Consider the following 18,896-nt stretch of genomic DNA (forward strand, 5'->3'; position numbering starts at 1 on the left):
TTAGTAAAATATACTTAAATCGATTTTAAAGTGTTTAGAATAAAAATAAAATCTTATTATTTACAGATGAAAATAGTTATAACAATTATTACTATATAACTAAAATTTTAGATCTTTAAATATTATCTATATGAAATTATAATTTCACGCTAAACATCATCCACATGAAACATCTCAAATAAATCAAACTCAATATCAAAATAAACATCAAATGGCAAGAAAGCATACTGACTTATAAACTAGATGTAGTAATAAAAATATATTAAAACAATTTCTTTACTATGCTTTACAAATGCTATACGATAAAGTATTAAAAGTGGTTTATTTATACTATTGAACAAATCTTAGGGTAGGGACCAAAAGCTAGAAACGGAAATACTTATGAAAATGCAAACGAAATACTTGAGAAATACAAAACCGTGCGATAAAGTCTGGGCTCACCAGAGAAAAAGGCAAGGGATGACGGAAGCGGTGGCTGGCTAGGTGGACGATGTACGGCGCGGTGGCACGGCACTAAGAGAGAGAGAGAGAGAGAGAGAGAGAGAGAGAGATGGAACATCCAGAGAGAAAGAGGGAGAGGCAGTTACAAACCGTACAACGGGGGCTGTAGTTCGACCAAAAAATCTTGCTTCGTGATCTGCAGTGGCTCCACTAGCGGGTTCACGGCTGGGCTACGGTGCACGGATGGCAAGTGACTGGGCGGCTTGCATTGAGGCAAAGTTAGAAGGAAAGCATGCTCTGTTTTTGGCAAGTGTAAACAGAGGCCTCTTAGCATGCGATGGTGACTTGGGTTTCACGGTGAAGGGTGGCGGCAATGTGGAGCTCTAGTCGTGAACTGGTGGCTGGAACCGAGGGAACGTGGGAGGCTTTCGTCGTGGTGGTGTGTATGAGGCAGTGGCTGGGTGGTGCAAGGCCGTGGGGGTTAGTGGTCTGCAGGGGCGTCTCACGGCGACAACGTGGTGATTGTGGGGTTGAGAGTGTGAGCAGTGGCTTGCTGGTCCATCTGCAAAAGCCACAGGTTGGCGTGATGGTGGCCGTGCGGGATGGTTGGCGATGTCGCAGCATTGAGTGATGGCCCTGGGCTACGGTGTCTGCATGGAGGTTTGCAATGAATGAGAGAGACATGGATAGAGAGAGTTTGCCAGATTAGATATAGAAATGCACAGCAAGACATAAAAAGTAGAGAGGGAGAGACCTGAGTGATGAAAAAAAAAAAAAGAAGAGAGAGAATTCAAAAACGGAAAGGAAGTTCAAACTGCCTAGACGTGGAAAATAATGGAGATTTGGGTGGAGGAATTTTTCGAAGTGTAAAAACTAAAAGTGAAAAATCGTCAGAAGGATAAAATGCACGCAAAAAGACGAAGCTCACCTCAAACGACATCGTGGCTGCATGAAAAACAGGGAAGAAAAATTGGGGAAGTTTATTGGGGGAGGCAGGAGGGAAAAGAAAGATAAGAGAAAAAAGAAAAAATCCAAAGGGCTAGGGTGTTACAAACAGTCTTCTACTTGGTGGCGGTGGTATATCAGGCAAGAAAAACTCTATACGCAGCCGGGCTGCGTAAGCGTGGGGGAGCAGCTGCTTATGTGGAAAATGAAGTGCACCGTTTTGGATCTTTTGTAAAACGGTGCGCTTCGTATCAAGACTGTAACCCACGAAGACCCACAAACCATTCCCCTTTGTCTCCACCTTTCCTCCCCCTCCCTCCCATGAGAAACCTCCCTTCGTTTCCACAAACTCTCCCCCTCCCTTCAATTTCTCCTCCTCCGCAAAGGGCATCCGAGATCTTCCCTCCCACAAAGCTGCTCTGCCTCTCAATTTGCTATTATGCGTCTCCATTTGATACTCTGCCTCACCACAAAGCCCTCCTTCTTTCATCTTCCGAGACCTTCCCTCCCACGAAGTTGCTCTGCCTTACCACCAAGCACTGCCTTCTTGACAGCTTAAGGGTTGCACCACCTTCGTTTTCACCCCACATTTTCCCCCCTTCTCCGAATCGAAATCCCCCTAGAAGATGTGAAATCGAAAAACCCTATCCTTCTAAAACCCTAAGCTTAACCTAACACCTTCCCCTTCATCTCGAGATCGTAACCCTAACCTATCACCTTCTCCTTCATCCTGAAACCCTAACCCTAACATAGCCCCTTCTCCCTCATCTTGAAACCCTAACCCTAAATTTCTCCACACCACAATTCTAGTAATCAGTCGCCCCTAACCTGGGGGAAGGCAAGCATTTCTTGAAACCCTTAATTATTTTTAATTATTGTAGTTAATTTTTGATTTCTGAATGGTTTTCAATTGCTGAATGGTTTGCAATTACTGATTGGTTTGCAATTAGTGAATGGTTTGCAATTACTACATGGTTTCCAATTACTGAATGTATCTTTTTTTACTGATTGGTGAGCAGATTGGATGGTTTCAGATTACTTGATATTTCATATTATTTGCAATCTCTGAATGGTTTGCATACCATGAATGGTTTGCAATTACTGGATGGTTTCCAATTACTGAATGTATCTTTTCTTACTGAATGGTTAGCAATTACTGCATGGTTTCAGATTACTAGATGGTTCCAGATTACACTTTGGAATTACTGAATTGTTGGATTACTGAATGGTTTGAGTACTAAATGGTTTTAGTAGTGAATGGTTTGATAACTAAATGGTTTGATTACTGAATTATTGAATTACAGAATGGTTTGATTACTGCAATTACAAAGCTTCTCTGTCAATCAACATTTGCTACCTGCATCTCTTGTAATGTACTTCCTTGATGGCTAGAAGGGGGGTTCTCGTGATCCTAAACGTAATTCCTAATCATTTGACCTTGTATGGATTTGTAGTGTTGCATTCTCATTTAAATGTTACATCTTAAGTTGCATTATTGAATGTGTAGAAAAGGACATGAAAAGAAACGCAGTTTTTGTCAACTGTCCACATCAAAAGGACAAAAGGTTTTTTTCCACTGTCCACGTCTTAATTTGCATACATGGCCAAAAAATTAAACTGTCATGTTTGCACATCACCAAATCCTCTTAACAAACTATGACTTATAACAATTGAATAACCATAAGATTTCATGTTAGAATGTCGTCGTCATCATCATCAATGTCGTCTTCATCATTTGCTAAACATACTTTGGGTCAATCAACTTGCTTCTGTGAGTGTGAAGCAACATTGAGATACTCAAATACTGCAAGAAATCCAGGACGACCCTTCTTAAGGTGTCCAAAGTACAACACAGAGGTAACTACAACATTCACCATAAAACTTTTACGTAATACAAGCTGAAATATTATAAGCCATCTAACATTTTTTGCTTATGTATTGATCAGGGTTTACCATACTGCAAGTATTTCAAGTCGGTGGATAGTAATCAATACATAGAGCTGGATCTTCGTGAAAGAAAAAAAGAAGTGTTATTGAAGGAGAAAGAGATATTTGAAAATATTCGAAGATATTGAAAATAGGGAGATTGAGCTCTGTAAGAGAGCGGATGAGATCAATAAGAAAGAGATGGTGCTATCCATGAGAAATGAGGAAGTTTTGAAGAAGGAGTTGGTGCTTCTTTAGCAACAAGCAGAAATAAGACGTTCACCCACACTACTCTAGGTGTTTTGGGCTTTTACAGTTATTGTTTTATGTTACTGTGCTCAGTCATGTTACATGTTACAAATATATAACAAAAATAAGTCTAACGTATTTAAAATTACTCCGAAAAATAAGGCAGCAATTAAAAAGAAAAATATTTACACCTGCACATTTTTAACATTAGAAGTATCTATCTCTGATGGGCCAAATAAATTCCTACACGTGTCCCAGGCTGGCGTATCTCCACCTCACTAATAATCAAGTAACATTGAGAAACATGTCATCACATCTATTGCATAAATAAATCATAGCAAATAAACATGTATATTTAAAATATTATTGTTATAAAAAATATCGAACCTCTTTATGTTTTCCCTTTATAGGCACCTTCTTCGTCTTTGCTTTAACTTTTCGCATATCTTGCTCCATCCTAGATGCTCTCCTCAAAGATGCGGGTATGTCTTTTCCTCGCACAACTCGTGGACTGAGTACTTGCTGCGAACTACCAACTATAGTTGTGTCCTATGTCGTATAACAAACATTGGAACCCGTTTGGGTCAGAGATGGGGGTTCTTGGGGACTTGAACTATATAAATCAATCATAGCATGCAACTTTTTAGTTGCATCATCAGTATGCTCCTTTGAACATGCTGCATCAGTATCTTCCCGCTGATCCCCTATGTCATAGGTACTGTGGATTAACATATATCTCCATTTGATGTCCTTCCTCCATTGGTCTAAATGTACCTATCTAACAAAGTCTTTATCCCGTTACATTTGAATATGGCCAAGATATGCCTACACAGTATCTCCCTTATCTGAAATAATCCACATGAACACTTAGCATCGCAGTCTTCCTCATTAAAATCTACATAATATGTAACATGTTTAGTGAACTCCTCAACACGAATTTCATCTTCTACCAAATAGGTTTTCTTCACGCCATCCTGTCTAACTAGAGATGGATCCATATCAAGCACACCCATAACTTGCTATTGAACTTTCCAGAATTTTGTATTCGTGTACAACTCTTGAAATCTTTTTTCGATTGGAGATCTAGATATGCATGGAATTGTAACGCTAAATGAGTGGAAGTCCAGGTTGGTTTCATTCTCAATTTTCTTTTTCAAGCACTGTCAAACCGATCGACAAATTCCTTCAAGTTTGTCTTCGCATGAACATATACGTCAAAAAATGCATTCATGCTCTCGCTCCCCTGTGTTGTACTCATGCCAGCCCAAAAGTACTCTTTTAGGAATACCGGTACCCAATACTCGCGCTCAGCGTACAAAATTTGCAACCAGACATTCTCTTCCAAGGTGTACGTGTTAATTAACTCTTCCCACAACTTCTCAAACTCCTCAATAGTTTGAATATCATACACACATTTCATGAGCTGATTTTTCATGCCACTTTAGTAGGCATGATGAGAGCCAAGCTTCTCGAGAACTTTTTTCAATATATACCACAGGCAAAATCTATGTCGACTTTTTGGAAATACAATGGCAATTGCATTTTTTATTACTCTATCTTGATCAGTGATAATAGCTGACGGTGCTATACCATCCATAGATTGCAATCAAGTTTGAAATAACCATATAAAAGTCTCTGTGTCCTCACTGGAAATTAACCCTGCACCCAAGAGAATCGACTGGCCATAATGGTTTACACCAACAAAGGGTGCAAAGGGCATCCCGTATCGGTTCGTCAGATACGTGGTGTCAAATGTGACCATATCACCAAAATCTTGATAAGCTGCCCTACTGCGTGGATCTGCCCAAAAGATATTTTTTAACCTCTCATCATCATCTAAATCTATTAAGGCAAAGAATCCGAGATTCTTGTACTGCATCCTACAAAAATAGTCTTGAAGCGCTCCAGCACCACCTGCTCCAAGTCATAGATGTCTTGCCCTATCGATGTAATTCCGACAATCCTTTTTCCAAAAATAAGAGGTTCTCAAATATACCCAAGCCAACAACAAGACATCCGAAGCTCTTGTTCATTCGGATGCCAGCCAGGTCGTTAGTATCTAGTACTCTTTTTACGACCTCACTAACATCGCGATTACATCGAGAAAAGCGAGATTTATGGGGACTCAGTCCATGATTGTGGGTATTATTAACAATGGTCAACCGCATCTTTCCCTCAACTTCTAAGGTATTAATCCTTACCTTACAATCAGTTTTTCCTGTCGAGCATGGTTTGTCGACATTCATCGTCCAATTCCGAGCCTTTCCCCCAAGGGCACAACCAAGGGTGACATATCTAACACTTCCATCGTCGTCCCTCTCACTCCTTTGTGTCATAGATCCAAACCCACATTTTTTAGCATATTGCTTATAATAGCTCATTAATTCCTCAAAAGAATTAAACTCCATCCCCGATTTTGCCTCCCAATCATATCACCACCATCCATTTGGTCTAACTGAGGTGTCTCGGGAGTCCTATCGTCGGTTTCCCGTGAATCTGGCATATCCTCTTCACTTTGTTCATCAACTCTAAAGGTGGAACATGGCGCTTCAGTTTCACAACGATGATCGGGTGTATCCTCATTACCAAATCTTGGATATTGGTTGTCATTTGGATATGGCATAAAAGCCAGTGGCCATGCAGGCACTGGTCCATAGTCACCGTGCATGTAATTTGGAAAGTTTGGAGCAATTGTTGGGATGTCCTAACATAAAAAGGTAATAATGATTAATATTACCAACTACGAGATTGATGTATGCTAACAAATGCTAAAAATCAAATACATACTCGGTTGGAGGATTTGAGCTAGATGGTGTTGTAGGAGAAGAGTTTTCTTCCCTTTTTCCATGCTGACAAACTGCATAGGAAAAAATTGTAGAACCATTTTTATAGGAACAAGGAAACCTTGGAGAAGGTTAAAATCAAAACTAATAAATTTTCTTATAACTATTCAATTACTGCAAAAGAAAATGTATACTAATTAGGACCAAAATAATTCACCACTAAATAAATTAGTTCAAAAACTGTTGTAGAGGTGGTCTATATACGTAGAAACAAAATAAAAAATAAAAAAAATACTATAATGAGAAGTATCATTATAAGTACAAAAATAATTCACCACTAAATAAATCAATTCAAAAACTTTTGTCATTATGCATACTAACTAATCTTCAAACTGCGTACAAGTTTCATTACTCTTGAAGGAAATGGTATCCTTTCAAGTGCTTCTAGACTCCTGTAGGAAGGCAATCGATAGCATTTCGGTCTTATACCAAACCCTTTAATACAACACAAGAATATTTACAAAGTATTCATTGTCAACGTACAAGCAAACATTACTACTTATAGGAATAAGATACTAAGTTAAATAAAAGTACAAGTCTTTGTCAATCTTTCATGGTTTAAAAGCTGGTATAAATCAAAGGTACAGGACAAGGATCCTCAAGCAGTACCCTTATATATTACAGTAAAGCAAAACTCTATGACCCCACAAGATGAGGTTGGATAGGCTTGAACAATTGCCTGCAGTTTACAAATTTGAGGAAAAGCTATACATCCATAACATCAAATTAGTACTTAATTTTGTTTTTTGTACAAATGAACCAGCATGGCCTCCTTTCTTCTTTTTCTTTGATTGACATAGGTGACACGTAAAGAAATAACTTAAACTCATCGTGCCTGCTTGAAACTTCAACCAACAGAAGACTGCATCAGATTACAAGAATGCCCAAAATAAGGGATAGCAAGAGTGGATTCCTGAAAAAGCCTTCCATAGCAAATAAAATTTATAGCCTTTTCTGATAAAAGTAAAATTTCTAACTTGGCAATTGAAAATGCTTCATTTCAATTTTAACTAGGTAAAATTTTATACTTTAAAACATTTTAGACGCTCCAACAAACACATAATAATTCACCGAATTAAAATAAAAGAAAACATATGGAGCTTACTACATACTAGTCGGCTCTGATAATTATCTGGTAACATCCATATGATTATCATTTCATATGGGGCATCATTCTTATTTGGTCCCTCAAATTCGTTGTTTCAGTTGATGAAATGTAGATTTAGAGGAGGAAAAAAAAAACTTTACTATTGGAGACCCACAGAGAAGACCCACGGAATGGAGAAGACCTACGAAAATGGAGACCCACGGTGAACACGAAGACTCAGAAGTAATGTGGATAGCAACTCCCCAGATTAGATGAGAAGGAAGATGACGACTGGGCAACCATTACACATGAAGCTGATGACTGAGAAAACCGAAAGAAACAGACCCCGTACGAGAGGGAACAAGAAGACCCAGACGATGTCGAACTCTATTTTTTCTTCAAATCTTCTTTCAACCATTACACAAGTAGCCGACGAACCATTACACGCAAGACCCAAATGCAACACGAGCGAGAAGACGAAGACTGAGCTCTATTCTCAATCAATTCTTCTTTCGGTTTCTGGTGTGCTCCTTCTCTTCTCCTATTCTTTCTTTTCTTTTCATTTTTTTTTTAATCTGACGTGGCATCCCGGCTGCGCACCGACTGTATAACCCGACTGTATGTAGAAGTATTGATCGGGCAGCGAGAAAAAGAGAGTGTGTGTTCATGTATGGTAGAGGCAAAGAGGAAAAAAGCACGAGAGAGAGGGCTCAATCTAGTGGCGTTAGACAGGGAGGGGTACAACGGCTTGGATAGCAGACAGCAGTGACGGTAATCAGAATGGTGAAAAAAATATCGGGAGAGGAGAGGAGAGAAAAAGTGCGCAAGAGAGGGAGAGAAAAAGAGAAAGAAAGGGGGCAAGAGAAATGAGAGAAAGGTGGATGCAGAAGAGCTCACCGGCCGATAGTGTGTGGCGGTGTGTTGCTTCCAACGAAAACAGAAACTCAACAGAGACGGAGAGCGACAACGAGAAAGCAAGTCTTTTGATTCTCTCATTCTCGATAGAGACTTACCGACATTTCTCTCATTCTTGACAAATTTTGAAAGATATTACCAAAAACTTGGAAATTCCAAGATTTCAGTGCATTCTTTAATCTTTTGATGATTTTAAAGGCTAGTTCCAAGATTGATGATTTCATTTTTAACTAAAACAAAACTATTAAAATCACCAATAGCAATCCAAGGCTCTTGCTTAGTTTGAAAATTATAAAAAGAAGACCAGAGCAGCCGCTTAAGATCTTGCAACACTAGAGAACATTTAAGATGCTGATTAGTAGCAGAAACTATAGTGATTTTAGAATCCTCTTTCAATAACAACCAAATATTTCCTCCTTCTAAGTCATTCGAGAGCACTTTAGGTAAACCAAGCTTTCTTCCCACTTTTCAAGCTTTATCAAGTTTTCAACGATTCTCTCTCGTAACTCAACCAAGAAACATGGAGCAAAACTATTGAACTAATTTATTAGATCCATTATCCCCTCTTTTATTCCTTGTATAGTCTAGATCAGATCACAGAGAGAGAGAGAGAGAGAGAGAGAGAGAGAGAGAGAGAGATGATGAAATTTAAAAAAGGTATAGACACAGAAATTCCTTAAACTGATGTAGGAAGAATTTTCCTTATTTTTCAATCGAATTGTATCAGATATATATACAGGCAGATTGGATTTATTCTAGGAAAGAAGCTAAAAATAAGCCTAACGTTTACAAGGCATTAAACATGATTTTACTAGCTGTTATATACATAATTTCAGCCTAGAATCAAGATGCAAATCAGGAGCATGATTTTGGGGATCTTCCTTGATATGGCCCCGCAAGACGGAGCTGCCATCGGCTAAGCCAATCTTATTCTTGAGGAAGTCCATCCGTTGTCGGGATAATGGTTTTGTCACTAAATCCACAAGCTGATCTTGAGTGTTGACATGTTGAACACGGAGAACTCCTTTTTGTACCATGTCACGAACAAAGTGTAGGTCGATCTGAATATGCTTCATCCTAGAGTGTTGAATGGGATTGAAAGTGAGATGTGTTGCCCCTAAATTATCACATAACAGTTTCAGTGAAACTGTCATGGGTAGCCCAAGTTCCTTGAATAGTGAGAGCAGCCACACCATTTCAGAGGTTGCATTAGCAAGAGATCGATATTCAGCTTCAGTTGACGACCTTGCTACAGCCCTTTGTTTTTTTAAACTCCAAGATATGGGATTTGATCCAAGGAAGCTTATATATGCTGAGGTAGATGTACGGTCATCAAAATTTCCTGCCCAATCAGCATCCGAAAAAGTTGTGAGATCAAAGGTAGAGTTTGCTTTAATGTGAATGCCATGAAGTATTGTTTGTTTCAAGTAACGGAGAAGCCTCTTGGCAGCAGCCCAGTGAGTCACCGTCGGTTTATGCATAAATTGTGATAATTTATTGACTGAGAAGCAAATATCCGGGCGGGTGAGAGATAAGTATTGGAGACCTCCAATAACACTACGAAATTCAGTGCTGTCAAATGAGGTTGTACCATCAATCAGCTTCAACGTTGTGCTTGTGGATAACGGTGTAGACACCTCTTTGGCACCCATCATATTGGTTTTGGAGAGAAGATCCCGAATGTATTTGTGCTGGGATAGAAAGAGACCTGCTCGGGTAGGAATTACTTCCATGCCCAAGAAGAAATGAAGTTGACCCATATCCTTTAAAGAGAATTGAACTCCAAGTTGGGAAATTACATGAGATAAAAAATCCATATTGCTGCCAGTGAGAACCAAGTCATCAACATATACCAACAAATAACATAGAATTGAATTTTTTTGGTATATAAATAGGGAGGAGTCAGATTTGGAATTTTGAAAACCAAGACCCATGATAGCCAACTTGAGTGCCGAGTACCAGGCGCGAGGAGCCTGTTTTAACCCATAGATAGCCTTGTTTCACCGGCAAACATGATTTGGTCTAGAAGTGTCTTTAAATCCTGGGGGTTGGACCATATATACAGTTTCTGTCAACTTGCCATGCAAGAAGGCATTGTTGACGTCAAGTTGTCTCAACGGCCATCCCTTCATCATAGCAACCATTCGGACAGTTCGAATGGTAGCAGGCTTTACCACTGGACTAAAGGTTTCTTTATAGTCCAACCCCGGACGTTGGTGGTAACCTTTAGCGACAAGTCTCGCTTTAAAACGATCTATGGACCCGTCAGCTTTCCTTTTTACACGGAAGACCCATTTGCATCCCACGGGTTTACAAGTTGTTGGTGGAGGTACCAAAGTCCATGTGTCATGGCGCATAAGAGCTGTAAGCTCTTCGGACATGGCCATTCTCCAGTGTGATTCACGAAGAGCATGTCCCACACAACTCGGTTCAATGATTTCAGGAAGGGGGTGCTTTGTGGTGGAGTTAAGCTGTTTGGGTTTTTGGATATTGTTCATTGACCGAGTGGTCATGGAATGGGTTCGGGAAATTGGTTGGGCAGGTGGGTCACATGGAACCACGATGGGATCGGTGTGCAAAGCAGTGTCATTTTGGACAGAAAAATCAAGTGTAGGTGTTGTGGAATGTTCAGAATCATGCGATGACAAGAGATTAGGGCTAGAAGGAGCATTTTCCAGATTTTGAGAATTAGAGGAGGAAGGAAGAGAGGCGTTACCTGGAGGTGATGCGAAGGAGTTATCCCTGGCCGGAGTCACTGGTGGAGGTTGAGGAACCGATCGAGGCGCCGCGTTGATGGGTGGAGCACTTGCCGAAGACGACGATGACACAGGATGCGCAGAAGGGCCATTTTGGGTTTCGTCGAACAGAACATGTCTTGAGTGATACATCCGGTTAGTAACTGGGTCAAGACATTTGTATGCATTTTGGGCCGAAGAGTAGCCCACGAAGAGACAAGGAACGGACTTGGGTTGGAGTTTGTTGTTATTGTAAGGCCGTGTAAGAGGGAAGCATAAACAACCAAATTTTTTTACTTTGAGATAATTTGGTGATTGTTTAAACAATGCTTCAAATGGAGATTTGTGATGTAAAAGAGGTGTTGGTTGACGGTTTATAAGGTAAGCCGCTGTGGAAAAAGCATGGGGCCAATATTTTAAGGATAATGATGGATCATGTAATAAAGTGAGGCCCGTTTCAACAAGATGACGGTGACGACTCTCGGAAACACCATTTTGTTGTGGTGTATGAGGAGCTGTGGTATAATGACTAATTCCATGAATAGAAAAAAAAAATTTAAAGCCACAAATTCACCACCATTATCCTAGTAAATGGTTTTGATTTTTTATTGAAAACGTGTTTCCACAAGGTGTTTAAATTGTGGGAAAATTGTGCTAACACCAGATTTGGTTTCCATAGGATAAAACCAAATATATTTTGTGAAATGGTCAACAAAAATCAAATAATAACGGGATCCATCAATTCCAATTGAGTTGGAAGGTCCCCAAACATCAGTGTAAATAAGATCAAAAGGCACATGACTTTGAAGACTATTTTGCCGAAATGGTTGTTTGAGAGCTTTATTGATGGAACAAGAAGTACAAAGAGAAGAAACATGATTTTCTTTTATTATTGGAAGAGAAAAAGAGTTGACAAGCTGATGAACCATTTTCTGACACGGATGTCCAAGGCGTTACTGCCACCCATCAACGGAGGTCCGTTCATGCACATTAGCAACCATTTTTTGAGAGGATCGCACCATGGACCACAGAAGGGTATAAACACCATTTTCACATGCACCTTTGAGTAGAACCGCCCCCGTTATCGGATCCTTAACAAGAAAAAAGGAAGGGTGAAACTCAACAAAAACACGATTTTGTGTGGTGAAATGGTGAACAGAAATGAGATTTTTTTTAATATTGGGAACACAAAGCGTATCATTTAAATGAAAAGTGCGTGTGGGTGAGTGAAGAACCAAGGAACCGATATGAGAGACACGCAAACCTGAACCATCACCGATTATAACCTCGTCAGTGCCATCATATTCGGAATGAACTGAGAGTTTGGCCAAATCACCAGTGATGTTGTGAGAGGCCGCCGAGTCAACGAGCCATTTTGTGTCTTGGGCTGGAGCAGTGCAAACACAATTTGCCGTTGCTACAGAAAATTGGACTTTGGGGCAGAATTTTGCAGTATGGCCCATCTGTTCACAGAGTTGGCATTTCGGTGTGTAACGGCGCTGGCCATTGGATTTGGGCTTTCAGTTGTCACATGGGGTAGTCGTGTTGCGAGACTGGGCTGAGAAGTTGGGAGATTGGCCTCCATTATTACAATCTGAGCCATTCGGCTTTGAAGAACTCTTGGAATTAAAACCTCTAGATGAAGAACCAGTACCTGTTCGTCAATGGGAGTAATTTGCGGAAGCAACCAGTTGCTGGGAAGTGGCTTCAAGTCGGCGTAGGTAGGCATCGTGACCAATAAGGAGATCATGTAACTCCTCAAAGGTAAGTGGGCGTTCCCGGGCACGAATGGGGGCTGTAATCTCACGGAAATCAGCGCCCAAGCCATTGAGAATGTAAAGGGTCAGATCATCTTCGGAAATGGGATGATCAATAAGAGAGATTTCATCTACAAGAGTTTTGACAGTGTGCAGGTACTCTTGAACCGTTTGATTTCCCTTCTTTATCAGAGTCAATTCCTCTTTGAGTTGCATAGCCCTAGTTCAGGATTTGCTGGCATACATTGTGTGTAATTTTTGCCAAGCTTCCTGAGAGGTTTCTGAAATGGAAATGAATGGTGTAATTGTAGTGGTTGTGGAGGCCAAAATAGCAGAGAGGATAAGTTTATCTTGTCTTATCTAGTGGGTTCGTTGAGGGTTGGAGATGGAGGAATCATTGGAGGGCGGGCAACGTTTATCTCTTGTAACATAATCAAGGAGATTATACCCAATAAGTAAAGCTTCGAACTGGGCGCGCCATTGAGGAAAAGTGGAAGGAGTGAGTTTTTCATTGATCTGTGAGGTAATATTGAGAGCTACAAGAGGAATTTCTGTGGGAGATGGTGGGTTTGAGATTGGATTTTGAGTATGTTCAGAGGTGGGGATCGAATTCTCGTTGGAGGACGGCTCTCCTGATACCATGATGAAATTTAAAAAAGGTATAGACACAGAAATTCCTTAAACTGCTGTAGGAAGAATTTTCCTTATTTTTCAATCGAATTGTATCAGATATATATATACAGGCAGATTGGATTTATTCTAGGAAAGAAGCTAAAAATAAGCCTAATGTTTACAAGGCATTAAACATGATTTTACTAGCTATTATATACATAATTTCAGCCTAGAATCAGGATGACAAATCAGGAGCATGATTTTGGGGATCTTCCTTGATGAGAGAGAGAGAGAGAGAGAGATTCCACCCTCATCAATCTTTGTAAAAATTAAGACTAAAAAAATATTTTCAAACGGAAAAAAATGTTTCCACATACAAATCTTATTTAGAAACGGAAAAAAAATTACTTAGATAAAAAAACATCAAAAGGCTCCACCTTTTGTGACAGTAGGAGACCTTACATTTTCAAACCAACCCCAATACTCAGGATTGCAATGCATTGGAGAAGTCACCGTCATCGGCCTTGGCGTAAAAGGACCAGCAGATCCTTTCCAGTTTGTCAAGCACTTCGTAAGTACATCTCCCACTTTCCCTTCATTCATGGCCTCATATACCTTCTCAATATCCTCACCTGGACTCACCTTCTTTGCCCCGCTAAGAAGCTCAGTCCCCACTTCACTCCTAACAAACCGATATATAGGATAAGTTCTACATTTCTTGATTCTGTTGGCTATTGGAAAATCTCCATTCTCGAATCTATCACGAGCTTTTGCTACTTCTTCCCCAAGCCTTGCTTTCAGCTCATCTAGGAATAGTGGTATGCGTTTGAATATTGAGTAGCCCTTGTCATCTCTATTTTCTGGTTTAGGATCTTTGAGAGCTCTTTCTACAAGTACTTCTCGAAGTTTAGGCAAGAGAGCATAAGATGGATTTGTGGGGTCATCAAGATAAGAGAAAATTGGCTGGTGCTCAATGACCTGCAAGAGTTCTTTCTCGCAAAAACGGGATTCTAGGAGTGATCCATCTTCAGCTGTGTAAAGGGTTTTCCTCACAACTTGGAGAAGAACATGTTTCACAACTTCCCTCATGTTTTCCTCCAAATGTCTTAGATCAATTGCCTGGCAGAGTGCCACCATGTAAGTGGCTGACATCAACTTTAGGATCTCAATGGCTTCTGCACTTTTTCTGGCTGAAATCAACCCGAGAGAATTCACATCTTGATTGTGTTGTTCTGCGCTCTGTACATGTGTTGTGACAGGGTTTGCCAAGTATTGGAGCTCAGAGCAATATGCAGCCATGGCTATCTCTGCGCCTTTGAAGCCATAATCCAAGCTTGGATTAGGCCCCCCACTCAAATTGGAAGGCAAGCCATTGTTGTAGTAATCACATACAAGTTCAGAGAATTGAGCAAACATGAGCTTCCCAATAGCTGCAATGGCAATTCGGAGATTATCCATGGAGACACCAATTGGTGTTCCCTGGAAATTCCCTCCATGGAGAGCCATATCTCGAGCAACATCGATCAACGGGTTATCATTCACAGAATTGATTTCCCTTTCGATTGAATGTGTTGCCATGCGAATAACTTCGATTTGGGGCCCAAGCCATTGGGGAGAGGTTCTGAGTGCATACCTGTCTTGTTTTGGCTTTGTAAGGGGATCTTTTTCATGACGAAGCTTTGCTTCTTTCAGGTAGTCACTTCCATCCAAAAGGAACTCCATGATAGCTGCGGATTCAATCTGGCCAGGGTGGTGCTTGAGCTCATGTGTTAGTGGGTCTGTGAACTCAGGCTTGCCTAGCATGACTTCACAAAACAAAGCGGAGAGAACTTCAGAAAGCAGAGCCAAAATGTTGGCATCAAAACAAACTGTTGCCGCCACAGCCGAGCCCACGGCTGTCCCATTTACAAGAGCTAAACCTTCCTTTGCTTGAAGCTCGAAAGGAGCCGAAATCCCAGCTCTCGTCAGAGCTTCCATGGCAGTGATCTCTTCCCCTTCAGAGGTGAGCACTTTGGAATTATGTCGGCCAGTTAGTAATCCAGCTATATAAGATAACGGTACAAGATCCCCTGAAGCAGTAATAGTCCCTCTTAGAGGCAGTTTAGGAGTCAAATTTGTGTTCATAAGCTTAGCCATGCCTTCAAGTACCTCCCATCGAATACCAGAAAAGCCTTGCATGAGTGTGTTTGTACGAACCAACATAGCTGCTTTTGTGTAGCTAGATGGAAGGTTCTCTCTCCCAATCACTCCAGCATTAAGGAACCGAATAAGCTCTGTCTGGAGGTCAGAGGTTTTGTTGGTGCGACGATGTGATGTGGCTCCAAATCCGGTGGTAACACCGTATGTATCTGTTCCACGGGAAACATGCTCTGCAACCCAGTTGGCGCTTTTGGCTACACGTTCACACGCCACAGCTTCATTGAGATTAACCTTTACTTCACCACGACGTGCAATGGCGGTGACTTGACCGACAGTGAGGGTCGTACCCTGTATGTCAACGGTTTGCACCTGTGCAAACTGCGACACCATGCTGCAGACTTCATCAAAATGGTTGCATTGCATGGCCTCCGCAGCTTTCTTCCAGTGCAATGGGGTTGAGACATGAGAATTTTCTGATAGACAAATGAGGTTTGTGGTGTCTTTTGGGAGAGGGAGAGCTGGAGGGCGGAAATGCTTGTTGGGGCGGCCAAATCCATTGGTTGCCATTGCCAGAATTGAGCAAATATTTTCAGAGGGTGAAGGAGAGAAGTGGGAGAGGTTAGCTATTTGCGGTGAGTTGTGTTTGAGTTTAGGAGGGAATGTGTAACACCCCGACCCCGAGGGTCCGGAGAGTTAACTCATAAAACCTGATAATCAACTCTAACAAGGCTAGAGTACTTCCAAATTCAAGAATTTATCCATTTTCCCAAACCTCAAATCGAACGTATATACTTCAATTAAATAAATCAAATAAACTCATCTATCCAATATTCAATCCAACAACCCAAATAAAATCAACTCTTCTTCATGTCTCAAATAACAACTAGAAATAATATAACATTAACATAAGTATCCATAAACCGTCTAAATCCATTGAAGCAAACTTAAGAAAGATAATTAACCTCCAACACCAACACTAATATCATGAGATACCCAACAACAAATCAATGCTAATCTTCTCCATAGACTCTAATACTGATCTTCAGCTGAGCCATCGATGTCATCTGAAATATTATGAAGATTAACGGGGTGAGTTATCAACAACTCAGCAAGCAGAGAGCATATACTAGCATGTAAACATGAGCATTTATAACATTTGATAAGCCGAACAGAAACATTTACTTTCAGAATGTAGAAACAAAACTTGTACAAAAGCATTAGAGCGAAATTTTCAGAAAAATGAACTTATTCCAAAAATAGAATCCGTTGGCATTTCTAAACTGAAACATTATAATCTTATCTTCATTTAATATCACATCGGGACAATACCATGTTTAACCCCCGTGGTAGGGTTATAAACCACCATTATACCCGTGGCTGGGCCATATTCCATGTTTCACCCCCGTGGTAGGGTTATAAACCACCATTATACCCGTGGCTGGGCCATTTTCCATGTTTCACCCCCGTGGTAGGGTTATAAACCACCATTATACCCGTGGCTGGGCCATTTTCCATGTTTCACCCCCGTGGTAGGGTTATAAACCACCATTATACCCGTGGCTAGGCCTTAACAGAAACAGAACGGATTTCATCGAAAATCCGGTTACAATCATATACAGAATCAGAACATCATGCCAAGATTCTCAGATGATACCTCATATCAAAACAAAACATTGAAAGGCTTCAGATCATTTCACATGTTCGAGATAAACATAAACAAAATATTCTCATTTGTTCATAACAAAACTTCCAGATTTTCATATTCGCTCTTTTACATAGTTCAGAAATAAAGTACACAAAACTTGCTCATGTCTACACTAGTCATGACAGAAAAACATTTTCCCTTATATAGAATTTATGCATATGCAGAATAAACATTTGAGGTTGTTTTCAGATCATCTCTTTCAAAAATAAACACATTTATTCTCAAAGTCAACCTCCTTTCATTTATTTTATGCAAAACTAGTATATAAACCCCGCTTACCTGGACTTCTTAGCTTTTCAGAAATTTCTTCAAAAAATGTTGAGTCGACTAATAATCGTCACCTATAAAAAAAATAATCACACAATTTCCGTAAGTTTTCAACCAATTACGGATTTCCATATTTAAGCCTAAGCTTCTAAAATAATCTATCTTAATTTCTCAAAACTTAAAAAATCCTCATAATCCCAAAGTATATCATTACTTCATAAAATCACCAATATCCACCACAACCCACGTCATACACAAAACACCAATATTTAAACCCGAACAGCCAACAAATCTCATAGTCTAAACCAATCATACTAACAACTCCATCACCCAATCCAATCAACCCCGTTACTCCTCGGACTCAGTCCGGCAAAACCAACCAGCAATTAAAATACAGTGTAATGTGCTAGTGCAAAAATACATTAAATTCACGAGAATTCTTTGAAAAAAATACTTACATTGCTATATAATGATTTCCGAAGGATCACGAAACTGAAAAAGGCGACGTCTGAGCAACACCACAGTGTAAAATACACTGTGGCCGTGGGTCACAAATACCCACTTTTCAACGGAGACAAACGAAGACCCCAAAATGATAGGGTAGGGCCTAGAGAGGTCGGTGAAGCCAATGGTGGTGGTGGTTTGCCGTGGATGACGGCGCAAATGGTGGTTTAAGGCCAAAAACGTACAAATCGGAAATGGACTTGGTGGGGCTTCACCGGTGACGGATCGGAGCCGGGGTTGGGTCCAAAGGATTGCCAAGAGGTCGGGGATGAAGTGGTAGGAAGATGGTGGCCGGTGGTGGAACGACGGCGGCGCAGCGGCGGAAAGAGTGCCGCGGCTTCGTGGGTCTCGTGGTGGCTAACGGCGGCACAAGGGAGGCTAAAAATGGAGGGGTAGCTTCGTCGGCGGCAGGGGAAGCGGAGGGGCTGGGCGGTGTCGACCACCGCCGGCGGACGACGGTGCTGGGAGGGAGAGAAGGAAACGGGCGGAGGAGAGGAGAGAGAGAGATCGCGCGGGAGAGAAGAAACCGAAGGAAAATAAGGAGAAAAGAAAAAAGAGAAAAAGAAAAGGAGAGGAAAGAAAAAGAGGGGAAAAAAATGAGGTCCAATCCTCATAACTTGGGTCACGAAAATGATCCAACGGAAACGATTTTAAAACCACAAATTAAATAAAATAATTTAAACGTAATGGTAAAGTCAAATTGAAATAATTAAATCACCCAGTGATTAATTTAAATATTATAAGCAATTTAAATGCATAACAATAAATAAA

General features: G+C 40.6%; 2 protein-coding genes across 2 annotated transcripts; both read right to left on the reverse strand.

The window, feature by feature from the left end:
• Window positions 1-5,167: 5,167 nt before the first annotated feature.
• Window positions 5,168-5,897, reverse strand: LOC108995827 (protein FAR1-RELATED SEQUENCE 5-like). Its single transcript, XM_035695207.1, has 2 exons — window positions 5,558-5,897; window positions 5,168-5,475 (listed from the first exon to the last, which is right to left on the reverse strand). The coding sequence occupies exons 1-2, from the start codon at window positions 5,895-5,897 to the stop codon at window positions 5,168-5,170; spliced, it is 648 nt and encodes a 215-aa protein (XP_035551100.1).
• Window positions 5,898-13,797: 7,900 nt separating this feature from the next.
• LOC118349603 (phenylalanine ammonia-lyase-like) lies at window positions 13,798-16,305 on the reverse strand. The gene has a single exon (XM_035694974.1). The coding sequence runs from the start codon at window positions 16,214-16,216 to the stop codon at window positions 13,934-13,936; it is 2,283 nt and encodes a 760-aa protein (XP_035550867.1). The 5' UTR covers window positions 16,217-16,305; the 3' UTR covers window positions 13,798-13,933.
• Window positions 16,306-18,896: the final 2,591 nt, after the last annotated feature.

The sequence above is a fragment of the Juglans regia genome, chromosome 10 (assembly GCF_001411555.2).
Source record: "Juglans regia cultivar Chandler chromosome 10, Walnut 2.0, whole genome shotgun sequence".
NCBI classification, from domain to species: domain Eukaryota; kingdom Viridiplantae; phylum Streptophyta; class Magnoliopsida; order Fagales; family Juglandaceae; genus Juglans; species Juglans regia.